This window comes from Siniperca chuatsi, linkage group LG8, assembly GCF_020085105.1.
Source record: "Siniperca chuatsi isolate FFG_IHB_CAS linkage group LG8, ASM2008510v1, whole genome shotgun sequence".
Classification (NCBI taxonomy): Eukaryota; Metazoa; Chordata; class Actinopteri; order Centrarchiformes; family Sinipercidae; genus Siniperca; species Siniperca chuatsi.
Window position 1 is genome coordinate 9,716,458 of NC_058049.1, and position 25,995 is coordinate 9,742,452.

General features: G+C 38.6%; 2 protein-coding genes across 2 annotated transcripts; both read left to right on the plus strand.

Moving 5' to 3' along the window:
- The first annotated feature begins 240 nt into the window (after positions 1-240).
- On the plus strand, positions 241-11,889 carry sfxn5b (sideroflexin 5b). The gene is made up of 14 exons (XM_044205318.1): positions 241-559; positions 3,233-3,301; positions 4,088-4,165; positions 4,312-4,338; positions 4,447-4,501; positions 4,591-4,616; positions 4,778-4,831; positions 5,284-5,340; positions 5,626-5,691; positions 6,100-6,190; positions 6,901-7,016; positions 7,267-7,352; positions 8,978-9,095; positions 9,355-11,889. The coding sequence occupies exons 1-14, from the start codon at positions 503-505 to the stop codon at positions 9,430-9,432; spliced, it is 978 nt and encodes a 325-aa protein (XP_044061253.1). The 5' UTR covers positions 241-502; the 3' UTR covers positions 9,433-11,889.
- Positions 11,890-12,552: 663 nt separating this feature from the next.
- Positions 12,553-22,257, plus strand: smyd5 (SMYD family member 5). The gene is made up of 13 exons (XM_044205317.1): positions 12,553-12,708; positions 13,784-13,892; positions 14,318-14,457; positions 15,820-15,941; positions 16,050-16,119; positions 17,039-17,143; positions 17,393-17,455; positions 18,538-18,608; positions 18,702-18,808; positions 19,008-19,064; positions 19,204-19,298; positions 19,770-19,840; positions 20,331-22,257. Exons 1-13 carry the CDS (start codon positions 12,616-12,618, stop codon positions 20,479-20,481), a joined length of 1,254 nt encoding a protein of 417 aa, XP_044061252.1. The 5' UTR covers positions 12,553-12,615; the 3' UTR covers positions 20,482-22,257.
- The last annotated feature ends 3,738 nt before the right edge of the window (positions 22,258-25,995 follow it).

A 25,995-nucleotide genomic window follows, 5' to 3' on the forward strand; every position in this document is an offset into this window, starting at 1 on the left:
TGAAGGACTAATGCACATTTAATAGCCAATTTGAAAGCAGTCTCTTGCCCTGTATGACAAGTGCATAATGAAAGTGTCCAGCGAGGTGACACATTTGTAATTTATTTGTTCCAGGTTATTTATTAATTTCTTTATTTCTTTTATTATCAAATGAACCTGAAAGCAGCCCTGCTTATCATTACTCCGCGCAGACATGTTTCTTTCTTCAGGCCACACCTCTTCACATAATGATTCATTGGGTCAATCTGACACCTATGGGTGCATCAACTGTTATATCTCCCAAGATCAATCCGAACAGTTATGCAATAGCTTTTACCTTATCGATTATTTGGGATGTGTAGTCATGCGGTTCAACTTTGCCAGTGTTAACGCAAACGAGAAGACTACACATCCCAACAGACAGGGCGGCTCGTTGCTTCACTAGTTACACATTGAATGTAGTTCGCTCTACTTGAAAATCCGTTCATGATTCAGTTCATTAATAAATAAGTGGTACAGTGTCATGGCGGAATCTGCAGCATGTCCTGCTTTCCAGCTCGGAAGACCCCGATACGACCAGGTAAGTCCTCTCTGTCCTCCGTAAAACACGCATTTATGGCATTTTGTTTTTAAGGCTTTCGGGTGAAAAACAGCCCATCCTGCTCCGCTCCGGAGGTTGACACAAAGTTGCCTTTGATCGGCGATCCGATTCTTTGTTATGAAACCGCAACAACTTTCAACGGATAATAAACTTCTGAGTGTGATTGGATGAGTTTTGAGTTAATTATAGTTTCACTAGTGGGAATAAATGTCTGTCCGTGGTGTCATGCCGCTGTTTATCATCCTTTGCTTCGCTGATTATATCAGAGTGTGAACGTCTGCAGCCAAGACATTGGTATCTTGCGCGTCAATTTTCCTCTTTCCTCTCGAAATCGCAGCTGTTTGAGATTTCGGATACAATATTTCCAAATTTGCGCATCATTTTGTACATTAATCTAGTGAGAATCACACTTTTACACCCTCAAGTTTTTGTTTTTGCAGGATGCTTTCTGCAGACCGGCTGTTGCCCCACCTTCGATCGAGATTAATGGGCTGTCTGTCTTTATCTGAAGCCTATTACTCAATTTTCCGCCCTCAGAAATGAATTTGCATTGGTCAGCCCTGAAAGATAATGTGACCTTCACGTTAACTCGTATGGAACATTAACTGAGGAAGCTGCACACTAGTTACATATAAATTTCTAACTCTACTTTCTTCAAAGTATTTTATTAAACAGTGGCCTAAAGGTAATTATATACCTGGTGATACTGCACAGAGCCAAGTCCATATGCAGATTGTGTAAATAAGTCAACTGATAAGAGTTATCAGTGCAATTCTTATCAAAATGAAGGACTGACAACATGGAAAAACTGTGGAAAAGCACAAACAGCCCAAAAGAAACCAACTCATCTTAAATTTTCAGCCAACTCCTCTTTTCACAGATATTATAACACACCCATGGATGGATCACTGAACGCGCCTGCTGGGCACAGGCCCATGGGTCCAAGAGGTCCAAGAGGTCAAGGGTCAGGGGGCCCCTGGACCAGAGCTTCAGTTTGAAGTGACTGTTTACATTTCTTCTTGGAATGTCAATCAAACAACTATAAAGAGGCACAAAACAACTGCAAAACAACCACAAAGAGATGCAAAACTACTACAAAGAAACGCAAAATGATTACTAAGAGATACAAAACGACTACAAACAGATGCAAAACGACCACAAAGAGACGCAAAATGACTACAAACAGATGCAAAACGACCACAAAGAGACGCAAAATGACTACTAAGAGACACAAAAAGACTACAAACAGATGCAAAACAACTACAAAGAGACACAAAACAGCCACAAAGAGATGCAAAATGATGTTGTTTTGTGTCCCTTTCAGTCTAGGCGTCTTGCTCTTACGTAGGTGGGGGGCCTTTCACACATCTGTGTCCAGGGGCACACTGTTTCATAATCCCACCATGAACACACTAATTAACACAGGATATTGCATGGTTCACAGAAAGCCTAAATAACAGTTTATTTACACCCTTTGTCTCGTGTGAATTACTATTTTTTAGCGATCACAAATTCTTCTTTTAGATCACCATAATTTTAAAGAAGAATTAATCCTTGGTTTCCAGCTCCTATTGCTGATGCACTGCATAAATATGTTATTTTCTAGTAGTAAATCTTTTCTATCTGACTTCCATAAACCCTTTTATTTTTCCATCAGCATCCGGAAGTTCATGACGGGTTGATAAAGGTGCTGTAATACTTTCAGTTGCTTCTGTCAAATCAGTTAAAATTAGGCCAGTCCTTGAATCAGCATAAATCTCGCTGATCTTGTCTGTGCTTTCTGCCGCGCTCCGTCTCTGCTAGCCTTGTGTACTCTCCAGGGAGCTGAAACTCATGCATAATTAAAGCAGGCTCCTCACATGGATCCTCTCTCTACCCCACTCTTACAAAACAGCACTGCAGCACTTATGGCCTGTCAGAGGAGGAGACGTGTGATGGAAGAATGGCAGTGGCAGAAAATCTGAAGATACTCTGCAGAAAGATTTTATTTATCTACAGTCTTTAGGACTGAATGTTGTTTCCAGTCATTTCAATTATGACCCGGTGCTGAACAGATAATTAAAATAGAGATGGGTTTGTTCCACCATCTTTCAACTGTGTTTTCTGCTCTTCATAACTGATAAATGTCTCAGAGGGAATCTGATTGAAGCTGCCATGTTTTTGCCATCTGGTTTGCCAAAGAGACTCTTGGCATAAACTGCTATTGGGCCTTTTCAGACTGTTGGCACACATACTTAGCAATTGGCATGCTGATGTAGACAGTGAAGGGAACAGAAAACAGGGCGCTTGACCAGCAGCTCCAAGCATCCAAGGAAGAATGTGTTTGGTAAATGTAAACTTACTCAAGATTGTTAGTACATTTTCTGAAAGTTTATCTCAAAAAGCACATTTTACTTTTACATCTCTGTTGTATTTTGTTCCATTGTTCAGTTAGGATAGCAAAGACTTCCATCCGTCATCCAGTTTATACTTTTGATAATTGGCTTTATTTCGTGTTGATATTTCACCATTGAGCATATAACAATTTCGTTTTCCTTATTTAGCAGCATTTCAGAGGACTTAAAATGATTCATTCACAGAGGGGAGGAGGGTTGTCTGTTATTATGTGTCTACTTTCATTAAGAAATAACTTTGTCATACTGTCTTTTCTAGGGTTCATTCCTCGGTCGTCTGAGACACTTTGTAGACATCATTGATCCCAGTACGCTGTTTGTGTCCGAGGTAAAACTTTCTGTAAAACTGTCTGTATATATTGCTGATAGATGGGTGCACAGTATGGTTTCAATACAAAGTTTGAGCTTCCATCCAGTATTCATACTCATGTATTAACACAAGCTGACCTTCCTGTCTGGGCATCAAACCTCAATACATTTTTGGGTAAATGTGTTCATATAATAGAGTTCTGTGCTGTACTCATACATACTGTGATCAGATTTTATTTGGGCAAAGTTCTAATACAGCTGCTCGTGTTTAGACAACATTAAACATTTGTAGAGCTGAAATAATTAGCTGATTAACTGATAAGTCAATCAACAGAAAATCAATCGTCAACAATTTTGATGATCGATCAATCGTTTGAGTTTGCTCTCAAATGTTACTGTTTCCTGCTTTAGTTTGTCTTACAGTAGTATATATGATAGTGAATTGAAAATGTTTAGGTTTTAGATCTTTTTTGATCTGACAAAACACGACATTTGAAGATGTCGTATTGGGCTCTGGGAACCTGCGATGGGCATTTTTCTCTATTTTGTGACATTTTAAAAATCAAACAATTAAACGATAAATTGACAGTAGTAAGTATTTGGCAGAGTAATAGATAATGTAAATAACTGGTCGTTGCAGCCCTGAACATTTGAGAACTTTAAATACGTTTATATTAAGTAAGTAATGAATCAAAAAAATGTTCAACTGGTATCGAAATGCAGGTATTGTGTCAGCACTAGTATTTGAAACATGCCTGTCAAAACATTAAAAACATTTTTTACTTTTCTTTTCCTTTGTTTGTAGAAACAGTTGAAAGAATGCATCAAACTACTTGATGACTATAAACATGGCACGCTTCCACCTGGAGTGTCCGATCGTCAGGTGAGCCTTTATCGATGTAGATGTGATACAATACAAAGAATATTGCAGTATAATATGATAACATGTGTGCCTGAAGGATGTTAAAAAAAAGAAAAATCTAAACCCTAATGATTACTTGTCTTTAACTGCACTGTTTACCTGTGCAGCTGTGGGAAGCCCAGAAGATCAAGCAGGTAAGAAGCTCACCAGTCATAAGTCAGCCCAGGTTAACTGCACCTCCATACATTCAAGCCTCTGGGCTCCTGGCAGCATGAGGGTGATGTCATGCTTTCTGCACGCAGGCCATCATTCATCCTGACACGGGAGAGAAGATCTTCATGCCATTTCGAATGTCAGGTACGACCTCAGATGAAGATCTTTGCTAAAGTTGTTGAGGTTTCTCCATTTTGTCATTGTTTTTTAATCATTTCTTCGCTTGTGTGCAGGTTATGTACCATTTGGAACACCCATTGTAAGTCCCATATGGAAATCATACATTATAATCATGCATTTCATAGAACGTAACTTGGCTGTGCAGATATTCATTTACATGGTCATGTTTGGGGATAGATGAAATGAGACTATGGACTTATTTTGCCCCAAAATAAGCTCTTATTCCCTGGTCTCATCTAGGTCATTGGCCTTCTTCTCCCAAATCAGACTGTGGTGTCTACCATTATATGGCAGGTACTGTAAATAACCAACATTCTGTAAAACCATTGCATTTATTGTACATTTTGAACATCTGGTAAGTACACTGTTTTGGAGACAGTGCTTTCCCACCTGTTATACTGGAATAAGGACATTGTAAATAACTGTAATCTATCTATCTATCTATCTATCTATCTATCTATCTATCTATCTATCTATCTATCTATCTATCTATCTATCTATCTATCTATCTATCTATCTATCTATCTATCTATCTATCTATCTATCTATCTATCTATCTATCTATCTATCTATCTATCTATCTTCTCTTCCTTTTCCTTACTCCTTCATGTCCTTCTTTCCTTTTCCTGCTGCCACCTCTCAATTCCCTTTTCTTCTTTCCTTCATGCGTTACCTCCCTTATTTCCTTCCTTTGTTCATCTCTTTAACCCTCATCCCTCCCTTATGTCCTTCCTTCTTTCCTACAGTGGCTGAACCAGAGTCACAATGCATGTGTGAACTATGCCAACCGCAACGCCACAAAGGTAGGATAGGATTACTGTGGATATTCAGATCATTAGTCTCCCCAAAAACCTCTAAAAATGATAACATTTAGTCATTTTGGTTGCTCTAGATTTTGGCTTGATATTGTTTTTCATTGTTTTATCTCCATAATAGAATATCATGCACAGTGTTTTTCGCTTCCAGCCTTTTTTTTGTAAATAAAAGACCATCTTAAGACATTAAATCCTAATATAAAATACTAAACTTCACTGTAGAGTTTATAGCAGAATATAAAGCTGTAACACATTTCTTTTGTCCCTCCTCAGCCTACGCCAACATCCAAGTTTCTTCAAGGCTATGCAGGAGCTGTGACCAGTGCTGTTTCTCTTGCAGTGAGTGTGTTGTTGTGTCTTGTTTCTTCTTTAGTGTCCTCTTTCAGGATACTGAAAATTAAAATTTGTTTTTTTGTGAATTTTACCTGGACATGAGAGCTGGAAATGTAGTCATAAGCAGCTTTGCATCGGCACTGTACAAAAGCAGTTCGGATGATATCTTTGGTTGTATTTTATATATAGTATCATCAGTATAGCGGGACACTTTTAGTACTAATGCCAGTGTTTTAACTACAGTAAAGTAAGGATCCTACCACCACTAGTAATAACAATACTACTGCTGCAAATACAAAGAATCGCTTTACTGTATAGCAGTATTTAAAGCATGTTACAATGTTAAGATTTCTGCATGGCAAACCTGATGTATATTACCTGATGTTACATTTAAGTGTTTTTTGTATTTAATAGGTGGGACTAAATGTGCTGATTCAGAAGGCCAACAAGCTGAGCCCTGCCACCAGAATGATAATACAGAGATTTGTCCCCTTCCCAGCTGTAGGTAGGTTTTAAAGGACCTTATGTGCCAGTTATAACTGATGTACTGATGTCACACTTAATTTTTATTCTGCCAGAGATTTTATGTTACAAATGAGACAATAATCCCAAATTTCAGAGCTTATTAATTGCAATAATGTGTGATTGCATTGCATTAATGTGATTTCTGTATGAAAATATTTATTTTAGTTTTTTTTAGTGTTTTTGTTACGATCAGTGAGGGAGGAACCAAACACAGACTCAGATAAAGGGATTTCTTTAAGGTAAAAGGTGTACTGTAAAGTTCAGGGGGAAGGATGACGAGGGCTGATGGTGAGAGGAGATGAAGAAGTGGAGGATGGTGTGGATGTGGCTGGCGGGGAAGCATCCTGAGCGTAGCGGGTTAGCGAGCGAGCTGGGCAGACAGGCAGGAGAGTGTTGATCATGGAGACACAAGGAAACAACGGTGAGATAAACACAAAAACAAGAGGAGAAACTCAGGAAGCAATCAGGAGGGAGCCGGGAAAACGCCAGGAGTAAGGCACGCCCACGCCACACACACACACACACACACACACACACACACATACACAGAGACTGACAGGGGGAAAATACTGAAGGCACGACTACTTTAAAATTATAGTATTAATGTTTTGTGATTTGTTCTCAATTAGGGTATTTGTTAAAGGAATTTCTTCTTTTGATCTGCGACTGCCTTTCTCTCCCCATCCTCAGCTAGTGCAAACATCTGTAATGTGGGCCTGATGAGACACAATGAGCTATCTGAAGGTATTGATGTGCTGGACAACAATGGGAATGTGGTGGGATCCTCCAAAATTGCCGCAAGACATGTGAGTGGCTGTTTTTGCATACTCAGCGTACTTGTTACTTGACTGCACTAAATATGTTTATACACTTGCTGCTTTTTTTCCCCAGTGAATTGCAAATGTAATGGTGGCTCATAATGGGGAAAATGCATCATTTCCTGCCCGGCTCCTGTCGCTCAGCACCCATCTGATATCGTGAAAGGGAAAATTAAATCCAACTCACTGCAGTATTTGAAATGAAGCATGTGCACAATGTTCCCATCTTTTTCCCCAGGCGATCATGGAGACTGCCTTCACACGTGTGGTTCTCCCGATGCCAATCTTTGTTCTGCCCCCCATCATCATGTCCTACCTAGAGAGGTTTGTACAGAAATATATTGTTAGCCTTTTTTTAAATATAACTATGGCTGCAAGTAACAATTACTTTTATTATTGATTAATCTACCAATTATTTTCTCAATTAATCAATGAATCTTTTGGTCTGTAAAATGTCAAAAAAAAAGCCTGAGGTCATGTCTTTTAATGTCTACTATTATAAAGGACTAAGAAAACTAGAAAATATTCACATTTGAGAAGCTGGAATCAATGATTTTTGTTTCCTTTTTTGCTTAAACCATTACTCATTTAACATTTAATCGATGATTAATTAACAGACTAATTTTCTGTTCTAACTTGCTGTTAGTATGCAGGTATATGCAGACAAAAATGCTCAACCTTGTGACCTCTTTAATAGAAGTGATGTCTACCCCTCATCACTGGTTGCACATGTCTGGTTGCAACCTGTTCAACCAATGAGTGATCTTTTTCTTGATTTTAATTTTAGAGGCCTGAAGAGTTGCAGTAAATTACTCATTAATTAACAGAGGAGATTATGGCAGAGCAAAGAAATATGTATTTTTAACCCATCTTACGACCCCTCAGATTTCTCTTACATGACAAAAAAGGCGTAAACTCATGCAGAAATGCCAAAATATAACAACTCATGAATGTCATTCAGCCTTTAAGCAAATTTAAATAAAAATGTGTTTTTTGAAGTTGAAGCATTTTAATTTATTCAGTTCTACACAAAGGCAAAACACAGTGCATAGTGAGTTAAGACCAGACCCTGACTTTTTATTGTTGATTTGTTTTACCATATGTATAATATGTATAATAAATGTATAATTTCAGAGAAAACTGCGTGTAAGTTTGCAAAACTTCAAAACAGCTAAAAACCACACTGTTAAGTTAAAGCTAGCTGGTGACATAGCTAGCCCAAGCTAAAGCTAAATTCAAAATCTTAGTAGTTCAGTTTTATTATCCCACATAAATGAGGCAGTAGCTAAATCCAACCCTGACAAAAAGTAACAGCAGCTAAACTAGTCCCGCTAAAACATGACTAGCCTAGCTTAGTGTAGAGTAGCTGTAACCGCCCTCTCAGCCCAGGAAATCCTAAAGGTTTTTTTTGTCTATGTCCTTCAGTCCAAAGGCAGAGTGTAAAGTAAGCTACATTTTAATAAAAGTGTTTAAATTTACAACAACATTACAATTTTCAATTTATCTTTTTCACTGAATGACTAACCTGCCTCAAATCCCCATTTTTTTCTTAACTTCATCCTCTGTAATGAGCCAGAGACAACATATGTTGTGCCCTAAAGTGCTTAACATATATTAATTCGGTAGTTGGTCACAGCCAGAGCAAATGTACAAGACGTTAAAATGAATGAAATGTAATAATATAGCCTAATGTGTTTTCAAAGACAAAAATAGAATTTCTGTTTCTATTATAAAATTAAATTAACGACTATATCTGCAAGCTGACTCATTAAACCCAGAACTGGAACTTTCACACAGATAGAAAAATCTCCCACCCACTAATTGTAGAAAATAGCTCCCCCAAATCTGCACATGATGTTTTTCTCCAGACCCAAAAATAACTCGCAGTAGACATCTGGGATCGATCTACACAGCAGGCTCACGTTTCCTTTTTATCTCGGCTTGTGTAGGCTGCGATTTCTGCAGAGCCACCGCAGGTTGTTGCTGCCCATCCACAGCTTTGTGTGCCTGGTTACCTTCGGCCTCTCCCTGCCTGTGGCCATCAGCCTGTTCCCCCAGATGTCTCAGGTACAGTAAAGCGTCGGTTCAACTGCTTCTACTGCAGATTCAAGGCCAGATGGCTGAGGGAGCAGCTGGGAAGAAATTCAAATTACATACACACCACTTGACATGCACAGCCCCGGCCCACAAGCTTGTATTCACCTCTTATGTCTCTTTCCATGTCTAATTAAAAGTCAAAGTGATTTTCAAGGCATACTCAGAGAGATGTAGAGCTAAAAATTTTGACTTCAGTCTTGACCTTCTTTTTTTAAATTTTTTTTTGCAGATTGAGGTGTCTTGCCTAGAGCCGGAGATTGCCATGGCAACAGATTGCAAGGTGGTGACCTACAACAAGGGTTTATGATGGATGGCATGGTGTGGGAAAGGAGAGGAGAGGACAGGGAGCCAGGATGGAAATGAGGCTGCATTGTAAATAGCTGTCAGGGAGAACCTACAGGAGGGTTCCTCCATCATAGCAGAGCCTGTAGCTTGTCATGTGCTAACCCAGGGTTTCTATTATTGAGTCACGGTTTCTTCTGAGTTTGAAAATGGGACACGTTTTTTTCTGTTTTCAAGACCAAGGAAGAAACTCTGTATATAGTAATGATATATTTGCTGTGAGTTTTGTAGCATTAATAGAATTATTTTAATATATACAATACAGTGTTTCCCACACATAGGCAATAATTTGGTGCCCACTCAAGTATAGTGGGCTGCATTTTCACCTTTTGATACGGCAAACTTGTTAGCAAACAGTTGTTTACTTACACATCCAGCAGATACTGAGCAGCATGACATTCATTGTGTTTTTGGCCACCTGGCAAAAGTGAATCCAATATTCACATGGTTTTGAGCAGGTAGTGCAAAGATAATTCTCTCTGGGTTCGTCTCTACGAGTGACTCTTTTCACATACAAGTAGTCATGTGATCCATTGGTAACATAAAAATATTGATTATAGTTGCTTTCATGCTATCCAAAAGGCTTCGCATCACCAGACCTTTCAACATCAAATAAAATCCTCTTTTGTCAACTCAACCAGAAGGTCAACACGTAGACAATTGAAATGAACAGCTGTACAGCTGATAGTCATGCAAGTGAAGGGTGGCTGTATTGTCAACAGCCACTCACAACCCCTCAGATAAATGTTGTGACCCCTTGTGGGGAGGGGGTCCCGAACCCCAGATTGGGAACTATTATCCTAAATCTACAATTCTGCATCCCTTTCTGAGTTCGATTCAGAGGCATGTTGATCCGGTAACAATATGCAAGCCAACAGTAATTTCCCTACATAAACACATATAATACATACATAGCTGACAAGCATCTCTTAACTTTGGTTATTAATAGGGCTGGGTATCGTTAAATTTAAAAAAAAAATGCAGGTATTGTTTGACTGGAGAAGTTTCAATTCTACTTGGTAGTGGGTTATTTCGGTCGATACATTAAAGGTATCGCGTACCAATACCCAGCCCTAGTTATTAAAGAGTGTTGGCCAAGCTATGTACTGAGAAGTGCATTTGGAGACCCTGTCCCTAAATTATCTTTGCACTGCAATTTCTTGTTACTTATCAGTTGTCAAAATACGCTGATACTGATATATCTGCAATAAGCTACTATCGGCTGATTTATTGGCACAGTCGATTTATTGGTCAGGCTCTCATCTGTTGTATTGTGATGAAGCAAAAGCAATGTTGAGTGAAAGCTTCCTCCAAAGTATATTTTTAACCTGTGGGAAACACTGCAATAGAAATCAAAATGTAAGTCTTAGAAATCTCCCGGGAAACTCTGCACAGGCTGCAGTGCTGATATTTACTGTATAATGAGCAAAATGCTGATGAGGGAGTAACAGAGAATCACTATGGAACAATATTGCTAATGTGCAGCCACTCTGTCAGTGGCTGTACTGCACTGTGGAGACAGTGCTGTAGATGTACGTTAGTTTACACACAGTTTAAACTGGTAAATGTCAGTTTATCATGTCAGGTATTTTTACCCCAATAATGTAGAACAACATACAGAATTCTACTGTCTTAACATTTCTTTTCTAGTTGCAAACCCCGTATACTAACTTTCCTTCCTAACTTGTAGAAAGGACGTTTTACTCCACTACTGACTTTTTCTTAAACCACTATTGTATTCCTAATGAATTACTTCTTTTGTACAATATAAAAGTATAACCTATATATTATACTACTGATTATTAACTAGTATTTTTAATTCTTTGTATAATACTTCTGCTACAAGTTTATTAAATGTTTGCTAGTCAAACAATGTAAAACATTTATCTATATAATAAACTCTCTTTCTCTGTTTACGTTCCTCTGTGAAGACTTTATTTCCATTTTGACACGTCAGTGTATGTAAGCTGCACACTTCAGCTGTTTAGTGTTGCTAGAAGATGGTTTTCTTCTGCATTGGGGTTTTTTACAAGGACCATCGTGGTTTTACTGTTTGTATCATTTACAGTTTTTATTTGCCTTTTAAAATGGAACTAATTATTACTAGTAAGTTGCATTACCTTTATTGATATTCAATCTATTTCTTTACTGCTGGAAAAATGTGTTTTTCAGATCTGGAATGATTAGTCGATGAATCATTTAGCCACTTGACAGAAAATGAGAAAATCTGCAACTATTTTGATAATTGATAAATCTTTTAAGTACCCTAGTTATTCACCTTGGAGTAATGTCCTCTTGGGTTTCAGACAGTTGTAATGGATATTTTCACTATATTCTACAATGTTATTAAATAAACAATGAATCTTTTAATCAAGAAAATACTCAACAGATTAATCAATAATAAAAATAATTGTTTCTTGCACCCCTGGAGTATTTGTTATCTGTCAGTTGTGACGAGTGAAGGCAAAAGTAAAGGATAGCATGTATGAATGTGATTATATATTGTCACATTTGTGAATATTTATTCGATATCTTGAATATATTTCAGTTATCATCATAGATATGAATACACATACAATACAGTATGAGCAGCATTAACAGTATGAACAGAGTGAAATGAATACACTAACATATATACAGCATGTGCAGCAGTTACAGTGGGCATTGCAGGTATAAGTTGAAGTGTAAATATACAGTGCATATGTAAGTACGAGTAATGCTAATAGTAGTAATTATATACAGAATAAACAGCTGGATATCAATACGGTGTATGTATGTATATACACACACTATAGGTCAAATATATACAGTATGGACAGTAGTATAAATATGTATTGGCATGTGAGAGCATAAATAGCGCAGGTAAGTGCATGTGCACTAGTGTGGCAGTGTTAAGTATATTACTATTAAATTACCGTTCTGGAGGTAGTGATTGTAAATGTACTCTATTATTTTATTGCATATTTACTACAGCTCTATTTCAGCTCACAAAACAGTTTTACTGATGCTTATTTTTAGTCTTCGTCACCTACAAACAAAACTGTGAGGCCACCTGCAGTTCACATGTCCGCCACCAGACGTCGCTGCCGTCTCTGTCCAGAGATAAAACGTCAGTGTTAGGGTTGAAAGGGAAAAGGTCGTCTGGAACATGGCTGCTCCCCTGGATGACATGTTTTCCTTCTGCGTGGACCCCGGCAAAGCTGCCGCCTGCGTGGAAGTCCGATTTATAGACAATATTAAGGTAAGGTGCTTTAGAGTTTGTCAGATGAAATAGATTTAGACAGATCTGTGGCTTAAACTGGCGCTGCAGCAGTGAAGCGGCTGTCAGTGTGGATCAGACTCAGGCACAGCAGAGACTGCTGGGCTCAGAAAGTACTGAAGGAACTGGACTGATGTATGAATGAAGCGTTTTGTGACCGGATCTGATAACAAAACATCTGCTAGTGTCCAAAGCCACTATAAGGTTTCTGGCTTGTAGGTTTAGTGTGTTAATTTCAATAAAAAGGGACAGCATCCACTATTTTAATCACCGTGAAACTTATTAGGATGTGATGTGCTTGGAGCAAGTAACTTCATTGTGTCAAAGCAACTCAAGTTTATCCCAAATTTACATAAATGTTGCTTATTCTCGTCATTGTACCCATTATTGATGCAGGGGTTAACACTCTACACTAACTCACTGAAGGAGCCTGTCTCCCCAGCTCTCAGAATAAGGCGAAACCAAATAATTACATTTATCTTCATTTTTAGGAATAGTTTGACAGCTGATTCAAGTCTGCATAAACCACTAACATGTCATTGGCATTTAAATAAAGCAGGTGATGTACCTTACTTAAGAGCCAAAATGCCAATGTTTCACTCAGTGTTGTCTAGTGTAATTTTTGTTGATAAGAAATCCATTTTTCCATTATTTATGCCCTTTAACCCCCTGCAGTATCGCAGGAATCCTGCACTTAAAGCCAACAATTCTTCGAGGAAGCTGTGATAGAATGAGGGTAAAGGCAAATGAAATAAGCACAGTACTTTATGAGGAAATGTTTTCTATGCTTAGGTGTTAATGATCTGAAAGATAAAGATCAAAAGCATCTCTTAGTACATTTCTATTTCTGCGACTCCTCTGCTTTGACAGTGCAGAGATTAAAGGATGGACGAGACATTGTGAAGCGTTTTAACTCCTATTTATGAGGTATGTTTGTTTTACAGTTGAGTACAGATTCAGCTGTAGGGGGGTTTAAAACACGCAGAGGCTGCTATATTTTTAAAGATTGGTGAACAACAGTGCACAACAGTAATTGTTGTTGTTATTTATGTTTCAGGGCAAGGGTCTCTTTGCCAGAAGGACCATCAAGAAGGGAGACGCCATTTTTTTTGAGCGGCCTCTGGTCTCTGCCCAGTTCCTGTGGAATGCTTTGTATAAATATAAAGGTGAGATGACTACATGTTGTCTGTATTTAAATACACACAACACATTTTAGTGAAGTAACTAAAAGTGCTGGTCAGCTGTAGACATATTATCCATAGTAGACATATGAGATATTTCCTGGACCTTTTGATTTTTTTTCTTTTATTTAAGATTTTTTTTTGCATTTTGTTTTTTGGGGCTATTGGGGCTTTTGAACCGCATCTTGTATTAATTAACAAGGAGTGAGGCTGACGTTGCATAAATAAAATATAACAAAATATTGTAGACAGTAAGCACAGGGACGACAGAAGCATGTATGTTTCGTTAGAACATGGACTTGACAAATACTGGATAAATCAGGGTTTTAGGAGGAGTTTGATCTAGAATGAAACAAGGTCTGCAGTAATGTTTTACCACTGCTCATCTGCTCTACTGTGTCTTTTTCTAGCCTGTGAGTACTGCTTACGTGCTCTGGAGACTGCAGAGGAGAATGCGAGGAGACTCAGCGGCATCCCCGGGCTCAGCCTTCCTCACCCTGAGCTCTGCCGTGTTCGACCAGAGCTGCACCAAGCCTGCCCTCAGTGCCAGGTCAGTCCAATCACGACATGAGTCCACACAAAGCTCCAGACCCCGATTTGACTGATGTAGGTTTTTTTAAGACCTAAACTTTTTCCTCCCTATTTAATTATTTATTTATTTATGTTTACCTTTTTCATTTCAAAATATTTTAGTAGTTGTTCCTTCTGTCAGAAAAAAAATCCTCCGGAAAAAGTGATCAGATCAATATAAGACAAGAAATGTATTGATTTTAAGCCAGCTTTGGTCAGGGAGGAACTTCCACTGCATCAGTGGTGGACAACATGACTAGCTGGTCAATTTTTAGAGGCCAGTATTGGTACTATGGATCAATAAGCCAATCTGTCTGTCCATTTTTTATTAACCAAAGTGGAAAAACTGAGACAACTGGCGGATTGCGTATGTGTAGGCAACACACAAACAAAGTGATTTGGGTTCCTGAAGCTAATAATAATAGCCTTATTTAGTTATTTTATAGCACTTTCAAAAAGCCAGTTACAAAGTGCTTCACAAAAGACATAAAATCAATAGATGTTTGTAATAATATCCAAATAATTAAGATTACAATAAAAAGCAATTTAACTTATGAAATTCATTTAAGAAAATGCTATTCTAAAAATATAATGTGTTTTTATATTGATATACAAACCTGCCCTGTATGGAGCTTTATCAGTTCCACTCTTATAAATGGATAAAGACATCCCAGATTTGTTCTATAGTCTGTGATAGCTTTAGAAAATACAAATTATTGCTTCATTTTTTTCTTTTCTCAGGAAAATGATATTTTTAGTCTTTCGTGATGTGACCAAAGAAAAAGCTGTTGTTACTGTCACTAACAGTGGATAAAAAAAGAGTGCTAAAATGTGATTAAAATATTTGGAACCCTTGATATTTTCAACAATTAAGTTGATACTGCATTGTAATACGGTGATATGCACTGAGACTTTTGTCATTGGTTATTGAAAACCTGGAAAACCATTGATTTGAAAAATGCCATCTCTGTGCAGAAAAATACATATTCAAAATGTGGATATCTCATGGAGGTTTGTTCATTTGTGAGTTGCTTTATGCAGCTGGACAGATGTGAAACAGACCCCCTAGCTACAAGTCCAATTACCTTTCTGAAGAAATAATAAACCATACAACTTCCTGATTACAGCGACCTCACACAATAGTTGTTGCTAGGCGATGAAGACCTGTGATTTCCACTGGGCTGTATGGGGTAAAAAAAAAAGCTGCCACAGAGAGACCCAAAGTTTATTATATGTCTAATACACTTTTTTATATTTTTGCACCTGTCACTTTTTGTATGTGGTATTTTTTGGTAATTTTTAGCGTTTTCTGATTCTGATACAAACTGGTCTCCCTCTGCAGGTGATGTACTGTAGCAGCGAGTGTCGACAAGCTGCAGCAGATCAGTATCATCGAGTTCTGTGTTTGGGTCCCTCCCAGGAAGATCCGGACCACCCCATTAACAAGCTTAAAGATGCATGGAGGTGACAGAGCATTTTATAGATATTTTCATCGTAAACCCTCTCGAGTGTGCTGATTCTCTGTTTAAAATTTTCATTCACCTCAATGAAGATCATTTGTCTTCCCTTCAGGAATATGCATTATCCCCCAGAGACCTCCAGCATCATGCTTATGGCCAGAATGGTAGCTGTGGTCAAACAGGTGAGGCTCTGATTACTTTAGCTCCTAAATTATTGGTTATACATTATTTTGGGGTTCTTGCAGGCAGCCATGCAAATAAATAATGACAAATATTAGAAACACCTTGCCGTAAAGGGACATAACATGCTGCATGTAGTTAGACTTTTATTGCCCACTCACTATTGTTCCATACGTTTTATAATAAAATGTTATGCATAATATGAAAGGGGTTACTTGAGAATTATCACCCGACTCTGCAATTCCCCTTAGTGCTACAGTGTTTTAGCATCTTTCAGCTCATTGTTTTGGTTTTACGGCCCATAAATTTACTGTTTGGGTTTGGTCTCATCAACCTTGTTTCCAGCAGCAGCAAAAAAGCTCTGATAAGCAGAACATAGCGAAGCATTTAGCAGCTAATGAGCCAGATATTTCCCTCAGGAGTTAGTGGAGAAAATGCTAAAAGGAGAGTGAATATTGGACTTGCATTCATCAGGTGGTCATAAACATGACTCCAAATGAATGCTAATGTTGCTTTGTGTCTGAAGGATATGTAAATAGGCAACTGCTTGCTAACAAGTTCCCCATAACAACTTTAAAAGGTGGTGATATGCCAATGTTGTGTTTACACCTTGTTGTGCTGCCCCCAAGTGGCCAAAAAGTTCTGTTATTGGCATAGTGAATTAAGAATAAAAGCATAAGAATAAGAGATTAGGGCTTCATGTATACCATGCTAAATCAAGCTGGGCAACTTTTCAAGTTTATGGAAGCTAGAATTTTTATTGTACAAAGTTTAGTTTTGATTATTCTTCAAAAGACGAGAAACATTGAAACATTAGGTATATGCAACAAACTATATAGTGCATACTAACACTACAATACACTTATAACTAAAGTGACACAATGTTTGTTATTAATATTGATTATTGGTTATGTTGTCCAGGCCAAAGACAAAGCACACTGGCAGAAGCTGTTTTCACATTTCTGCAGCCGGGCAGCTAATGAAGAAGAGGAGCTTGCACATAAGCTCTTGGGAGAGCAGTTCAGAGTAAGTCACCATGTTATTTCTGCTTGAAATATGAAATTGTCGAGGTGCAAAATGTATAAAGTCTGGCAGTTCAAAGACAATATCATGCTCTTATGCTAATCACAGTTCTTTACAGCTCAATAAGCAAAGTATGACAGTGTTATTCCCCTCTGACAGAGGTTTAATTCCCACTGTGGCCACATGTGCTTATGATGTATGTTTGTTGTTATGTAAAATGTAATTTTTATTTATCTAACATTGTTTCTATAGGGGCAGTTGGCCTTGTTACACAGCCTTTTCAAAGCAGCACTTTATGATGATCATCTTAGTCGGGTAAGAAAGACCGGCTCAAATGAAACAAAACAAAAGTGTAAAACTGACAAGTTGTAGTTTTACAGGGGGTTATATTTCGGACTATTTCTCGGCCGAGAAGTTCTGTTTTCGTACTCATTAAACAAATGAGATATAATGCACAGTAATTAGCCTTTTGGACAGACAAAGCTAGCTCTTTCTCTCGCTTCTAGTCTCTATGCTAAGCTAAGCTAACAGTCTCCTGACTGTTGCTTCATATTTACTGTACAGACATGTGAGTGGTATCGATCTTCTCATCTATCTCTTGGCAAGAAAGTGAACAAGCATATGTCCCACAAACTAATACTGTCAGACTATTACTTTCAATTAATAATTTGGTCTTTAAAATGTCAGAAAATAGTAAACAATGGCCATCACAATTTTAGAAATTGCAAGTTCACTTATTCAAATAGCTTGTTTTGCCCGATCAATGGTCCAAACTGAAACTGCATTTAGTTTACTGTCATCGAAGACTGAGAAAACCATCAAATGTTCTTGCACATGTGGATTTTTTGGCAATTTAGAAAAACCGAGAGTTAACGACAACGATTGTTTCAGATTAATGTTCGGTCACTCAACTAATCAATTGATCGACTAATAGTTTAAGCTCTATACAGCTGCACATTAAATCTTGGAGCTTGTTGCGCAGGGCAGCTAATTATAGCAGCTTACTGATGAGCTTTTAGCTGACAGTTTTCTTATATTTATTTGGGTTGCTTTGTCCCCTTAATGTCGCCCTACTTATTAAATCACTTTTAATATAAAAGTCATCTGAAATTGTCCTTGTCATGCTGATGGTGTTTTAGGAAACCTCAACCACACAGGCAGTTTGTTACAGAAATTTATATTATAATGTTATAATGAAGTTAATTTCTGAGATATGTTATTGAACTTGGTGTGACAGAATAATGTTTATGCTGACGTAACTGAATGTACAAACAGTGAATTCTTATCAGCTCAAGAGATGCTGTAGCTGACTCCGACCTCTGACCTTAGCATTAAAGGGCCTAAATTATATTAATAATCCTGCGGCATGTATCAGTAAAGATATAATTGTATTGCAGTGGTTTGTCCCTGAGGGTTTCCGCTCTCTGTTCGCTCTTGTGGGAACCAACGGACAAGGCATCGGCACCAGGTGAACACTCGCCTCTCTTGACATTCATTCGGGCCTCTAACTGTGGATCTTAGTTTGGCCTATTTAGTTCTCTCTATCTTTGTACTCTTTCAGTTCCCTGAGTAAGTGGGTTCATGCCTGCGATGCACTTGAGCTTCCTGCCCAGCAGAGGGAGCAGTTGGACTCTTTTATCGACCAGCTATACAAGGACATTGAGAAAGGTCACAGTTTTATCTCAGTCTTGCAGTATTATTAAAATTATTTTTGTCTAACTGAGCAGATTTGCAACGGTCATATTGTATGAGTGAGTGTTTATTATTGTCTGTGTTGTAGTGTTGACCCAATGACATTGCTGTGATTACCATGTAACCTGTGTTCAGATCTTAACAAAGGTTGTAAATTTGTTTCTTCTCTCTGTAGAAACGGGAGACTTTCTAAACTGTGAGGGCTCTGGGCTTTTTCTGCTTCAAAGCTCATGTAAGTGCAGTTGATGTCTCATGTTATAAGAGCGCTGTCACTTCACTTCAAAGACACTGTTACTCTGGTTAAGAGGCCGTCTGATGACTGCTTTTTTTTTTCTTTTTTTTTTTTTCTTGTTGCCTCTTTGACCCTGCAGGTAACCACAGCTGCATACCCAACGCAGAAGCGTCCTTCCCCGACAACAATTTCCTGCTTCAGCTCAGTGCCCTTAGTGACATCAACCCAGGAGAGGTCAGCTGACATGTCTGGGTTTGGAGTGATAAATTCTGTCCTGGGATAGACGAGACAGAACATCCCTCTCTAGCTTTGTGTGCTCCCTTGTCAGACGGTATTAGAAGGCTGAGACTTTGAGGACTGGAGTGGGTTTGTCAAGCTGTCAGAAAGATTGAGAAGCATTGCATCTGCGCAGCACAGTAATGTCACAGCAGCCGCACTACTTTCACAGCAAAGCTCTCCTTTGAATGCTGGCTAAGACAGGAGCGCTTTGTGTAACATTTCATCAGTAGAAAGATGGAAGGACACAGCAACGTCCTGCTTGAGGGGAAAAACATTGGAAAAACCTGAATTATTCCTGCCATTTGAAAAATACCACTGTTTATGGGACTAAACTGTATCTGTTAAGACTTCTAGGCTCAATAACTTCATGTTATTGATGTTGGGGTTCTTCAGCAAGTTCAACTGTTTGTTTTCTTCAATTTTCAGGAGATCTGCATCAGTTATTTGGACTGCTGTCAGCGGGACCGAAGCCGTCATAGCAGACACAAAATTCTGAGGTAAACTTCTGTAATCCCTCAGATGAATCACTTGAACGGGTTCATACTGTTACAAATTCCATCTGGGTCAATAAAAAGCCTTCCAGGCAATAATGGGCAGTCTTGAGGCAGAGATACTGGGGGGGGGTCGGATGGCTACTCTGGGGCTTATGCTCCTCATTGATCAACATGATGTCAATCCATCTTTGAATTACACCCCAAAGATGCATAGTTGCAAGTTTTTTCTGCATCCTGTGATAATTCTCAGCCTTGAGAAGGTGCAGTACCACTCCAGGCCGGTGGTGTGAACCTCATGAGCCCCTATTTCACACCAGCTGATTGAAAGTATTAATTGTACCACAATTATTAATTACAGTATTAAACACTAATTTTCTGTATTGCGCAGCAGCTGCTAAACAGCACCAGATGTTCTTAACAGCAGAGTGTAAAATGCTTCTGATTAATTCAGCAGAGGTACAACAATGTGACTGGCGGAATATTTTCTTCCCAGGGAGAACTACCTGTTTGTCTGCTCGTGTCCAAAGTGCGTCACCCAGATGGATGAGCTGGATGTGACATCAGAGGAGGAAGAGGAAGAAGAAGGCGAAGCAGAAGGTGAAACAGAGGGGGATGAGATGGAAGATGAGATGACAGATGTCTGATGAAAGACTTGCCCATATTATTCTCAGCCGTTCTCATTCCTGCCACCACGCTAAGCAACCACGAAGACTGGAAGAATAAAGACTAGTCCAAACATGTGGAAAAATGTCTTATCAACACATTTCATTCATTCTTTGTCCATGTTTTAGAGATCAACCTCAGAAAGCTTTTCCTTAAATGAGGTACGTGTGTGAAGTGTGTCAGTATTAGGACACTTATTTTCTTTTTTTTTTTTATTGTTTTCGCTCTACTCCAGCACACTGGGGGTTTTAAATAAAACAAAGACTATGAAGAGGGTGGAAATTTCTACACAGTTTATCAAATGTGGCTGTAAACACCTTTTTAAATCTACATCAATTAAAATGTTTTTACTACTTGGGGGCACCTTAATAACACCCCCTCAAAATCTTGCTTTTGCTGCCCTCCAGTGGTTTAACTTCTCACCTTGCTGCAGTGATGTAGAGATGTACTCCGTTGGGTGTGATTACAGGTGCAACAGAGCACATTTCTGACCACACCCAACAGTAAAAGGTGAAACAAGCTTTAAACTTTCAACAAAAGAGGGCAATTCAACTGGTGTTAAGTTACACTTTAAATGTGATATGGTGAATGTGTTAGCTACCAGTTGCCTATTTACACATCGAGCAGACGTAGAGCAACATTAGCATTCATTTGGAGTTGTTGTTTTTTTGTCCACCTGATGAATGTAAGTCCAATATGCACTCTCCTATATATATCCACCCTCCTCTGCTCCACTATGTTCACCAGCTAGTCAATAACATTAGCTGTGTGCCTGCTGCTGCTGGAAATGACACTGATGAGAGCGGCGAGAAAAAATCAAACCAGTAAAGTCATGGGCCAAAAAAGCAAAACAAGCTGAAAGATGCTAAAAAGCTCAATAGAGCTGAGGGGAACTGTGATTATTCTCTGTAGGGTCGTCACTACGAGCGACATGACACAGTCCTTTGATCCATCGTTAACATAAAAATATTGATTAGAGGAGCTTTAAATTAAAGCTGAAAGTCAGTACTTTAACCTATAACCTCACAGTTATTGTGTCATGTGATCCAATGATCCATGTCAACCAATGTGCTGGAGTACAGAGCCAAAACAAAACTGTCCTAATACTTCCTTATCGCACTGACTGACCTCCAGGTTCACCAAATACAACTCAGAAGAACAGTTATCGTTTCTTGTTCCTGACAATTCTTAAACAAGACAAAGTGATTAAGCAAAGGTCAATTGGTTCTCAGGTGGTTTTCGCCACTTTAAGAAGTTTCTTACATGACTATGCATACTGTATTGAAGAGGCTTTTAATTTATATTCCATTGTAATTACAGTCTTGTCATATGGGAGGTATCCAGCCAGTGAAATATAGTTTGCTTTTCATACCATGATCTATAGGGGTTACGTTAAACATTTATTAATGTATTATGGAGACCTTGAGTGGAAAATTGCTTTGTCAGTAACTGTTTGCCCTTTGTTGAGAAATGTATTTCAAACCACAGTTCCACATGAGTGAAATTGCTGCTGCCCGCACATTAATCAATATTACAACAATGACTGTAATCACAAATCCCAATATTTTCAGTTACTCCACAAAGATTGGAAATATTGAATGAGTAGTCCCAATTTTCTCAGTTGGCATTCAGCGCAGTGGCACAGGAGAACATGGCTTTGTAAGTCACAGAAGTATAATTTAAATATTATGACAGCAGCAAACAGGAGCCTAGCAGTTGTCGTTTTTACTACTCTGGCATAAACCATTGAAATTGGATGTCTGTTGAGTCATTTATCTGGTTTACACACCTCCTCCCTTTGCTACAGAAGATTGTACTGGTAAAATATTTGTTCAATCATTACATATTAACCACAAACCCTTAGTCAAATTGTCCTCCTCAAGGGGATTTGGGTCTTCACTAATCATTGCTTTTTTATGGCTCTTGCTCTCCAGACAGCCTTTTGCTTTAGGCACTTTTAACATGGCACATATACTGTATAACTAGATATCTTATTTCAGATCATTAATTACTCAATGGATTAAATTAGGTATTCTTCTACCGATGCCTGCCAGTCAATCTCTGTTCACACTGACATTAAGTGCAGTCTAATTGGTGCTAGCAGATACTGGATAAGAATGAGTCCACAGTAACAGTGTCTTTGCAAAGTTAAGCATAATCCTCTACTTTTCCCGAGTGCCTCCAGTCGTCTATGGTTGGCATTTCTCCATTAACCTTCTCAGTTTACTCTACTCCAGTCCCCAGCCATTGCTGCACTTGCATCACATGCTAATTCGCTCAGGATGCACAAAAGAGAAATGGAAAAAAGAACATATTATGTCCATGAAAGGATGCACACCTGGGACCCATCATGGCAGGAGGCTGGACCTCTGGACAAATCCTCCAGTTGAAGCGCCCCCACCATCGGCTGTCATCCTCTGAAGCCATGCCAGAATCGCTGCAGGAGCTTTGTAACTTTGGAACGTGGACTTTGGTGCAGCAGCCCTGCAGGGGTCGAGCTCGGGCAGGCATACATATAGACCTCCACATCACACAGCATGGACTTTCAAGAAGGGAAAGCGGAGAGGTCAAAGAATCCCCCCGAGACGAAGTGGGCCAGATGGAGGCTCATTTGAGGACTGAGAGAGCAGGAAGTGAGGCAAGTGTTTGAGGAAAGGAAAAGGGAAGTGGGGGGAGCATTATGAAGGGCAATTATTACTATGCAGAGAAAGAGTCTTTTATTCTGATAAACCAAGTACAAAACACTTCATATACATTTCAAAGACTACAATCATCTAAAAGTCTCACATTACTGTCATTGCCATATTATGCAGATGGAGGAGGGAGCGAACTTGACTCTATTTAAAGAGATAAAAGGTGGCGTATTTTTCCAATATGTTACTGTTGATGTAATGTGCAGGAAATATGCAGTTTTACCTATTACTTGTAAGGCTGGACTACACATTGCTTTATCAAAGGTTTTTAAATCTTTCTGCCTGAGATGCTCATGCAGTTTGGCTCCAAAATCTATACAGCTGAATAAAATATGATTGGGATTTTTCAGTCAGGGCCCGTAAGATGTGGAATAACTCAGATGATAACATCAGGCTAGCAAAATGTGACTCTTCTTACAACTGACTTTGTGGGTAAAGATATACATTTTAGGGCCGCAAATAACATTCATTTTAGTCATAGTTGAATTTATTAACTTTTTTGATTAATTGTTGAATCTTCTAGTCTATAAAATGTCATGCAATCTCCCAGAGCCCATGGTGATGTTTTCAGATGTCTCGTATTGTCCGACCAACAGTCCAAAACCTGAAAATATTAAGTTTACAATTATACAATACCATTATATTTATTATATAAAACAGACAAAAACAGAAAATCTTCATATTAGAGAAGCTAGAACCAGAGATTAGTTTTTGATTAATACTTAATTGATTAACCAAAATTGTTGCTGATTAATTTTCTGTCAATCAACTACTCGATTCATTGATTAATCATTTCAGCTCTGTACATTTTCATAGAATTTTTATCAGGATGCTTGTATCCCGTCCTCATCTATTAGATGTTATTCCATTTCAGATTATGTTTACAATTTAATGCCCGTTTCCTTGATTTTATTTAATCTTTCTGTAAGTCCTATTGTTTTTGAAAAGCTCTCCTCAAAGTAATAGGTCCCGTATTTTTATATAATTTATTCTAAATGACGTACTGACGGGTGGTAGAAATAACTGGTCAGGTAGTTTCGCCCTAACATACTGAACTTCGTCTCTCTCAAGAATTTCCAGCAACTTGCTGTTGTTTTATCCGCCAAGGTTAAAGGTGGCCTTTGTTGTTATGGCTGCTAGTGCAAAAGTTGTCCAACCATTTCACATTGCATGCTCAAAGTGGGTAAACTATGAAATGGAAGCTGGTTTTTAGACCCAAGCAAACTGCCTCTGCTTGAAAACAGGCCCCATATGGAAACAATCTCCAGCCTACATTAGTGCTGTTCAGATTGGTTACCACAACGGATACCATTGCTGCCTTGGAGGGCTACTCCAGAACTAAAGTGATGAATGACTGCTTCATGCGAAATCAGCCGACCTGACGTAAGGTTATTGCACTTTTGCTCACCCTGCATAAAAATATACACGAAAGAGAAATACATATTAAGAACACAAACATGGCTGCTGTGACCTGCTGATTTTGATCAATGTTTGAGATTTGTGTGGTTCATTTCTGTCAAAATCATTTCCTTGGTAAAAATCAAAATGGTACAAATTATCAACAGTACCTCTGCCATGTAGTCATCAGGGAAACTTTGTGGGCTGCCCAATAACATCACAATCATCTTCAGGGAGAAAGACCTTAATGGCGTCATGTATGGATGGAGCCATTGGAATGGAGCATGAAGAATATGAGTTGTGAATCATGCAAACTGAGGCTTTAGCATCACAAATGTTACAACAAGATCTACAGTAACACTAACACCATGTTTGTGACTTTCTGGCGGAGGACTCAAGAGAAATGTGCTTTTGTCAACAGATTCTCCCTAGGTTTGGCTGCTGAGCGGACTGACATACATACAGACGTGCAGTAGCTGAAGTAGCTTAGGAAAAAAGTGAATGAACTACATATTCAGTGACTATGAATCTTTGAACTGAACTAAGTGATTTGGATCAGCAAAGTGCTTTGTGATTTCCACCTCTACAAACACTTGGTAAATATAGCCTCACAGAGCCACTAACGTGGCTGTAGAAATTTGCAAACAAAAAAGTGTACAAAGTTTGACAGACAGGTGAGCAAACCTCATTGTTGACACTGGAAATACTGAGCTAAGTATTTTGTGTCTGAAACCTTGTTTTGAAAGCTTCTCCAAGTGCAACTAAGGAGCTGGTTTTTCATTCTCGAATAGATTGTTGAGTTTTTGTGCTTTTCTTTCCCTCCCTCGGCGGTGGTTTGAGACCTCCAGAACATGTGTACATTTTATTTTCTCAAACCTTAAAATAAGACCATTGTGCTATATGTGAAAGAGGTCAGCTGTGATGAACTGCGACTGCCTAGATGAATTCTTTCTCTAAGGTCAAGCCAGCAATTCCCACTGAGACCAAATATGGTCTGACTCATGTAGTGCAAATGAGGCATTTGAAACACTTTGGCTATTCAGCTTTATCTCTCACTATCTCATTTTCACATCTCTTCCAGGACATTCAACACATCCTTGCTGGATGAGGCTAATGCTTTCTTTTGGCTGTGGCATTTCAAAGACCAGGATGCGAAAGAAGCAACAGTATCCAATTATATGCAGCTTATTCTTGCTAGTCAGAATCATAAGCATGCTAGCAAGATAGCTTTGCTGGATAAGACACTTTTCAATATCAAGAGCTGCTTTCACATCCTGTGGGCAGCTGGTTGATGGACTGTTCATCATGCAAAAGGTCACATTCATGAACCAATTACAACATGAATCTTTTCATTCAAAAAAAGGACACAAATGAGATGAGACAATTTTGTTATTCAGCCAGTTC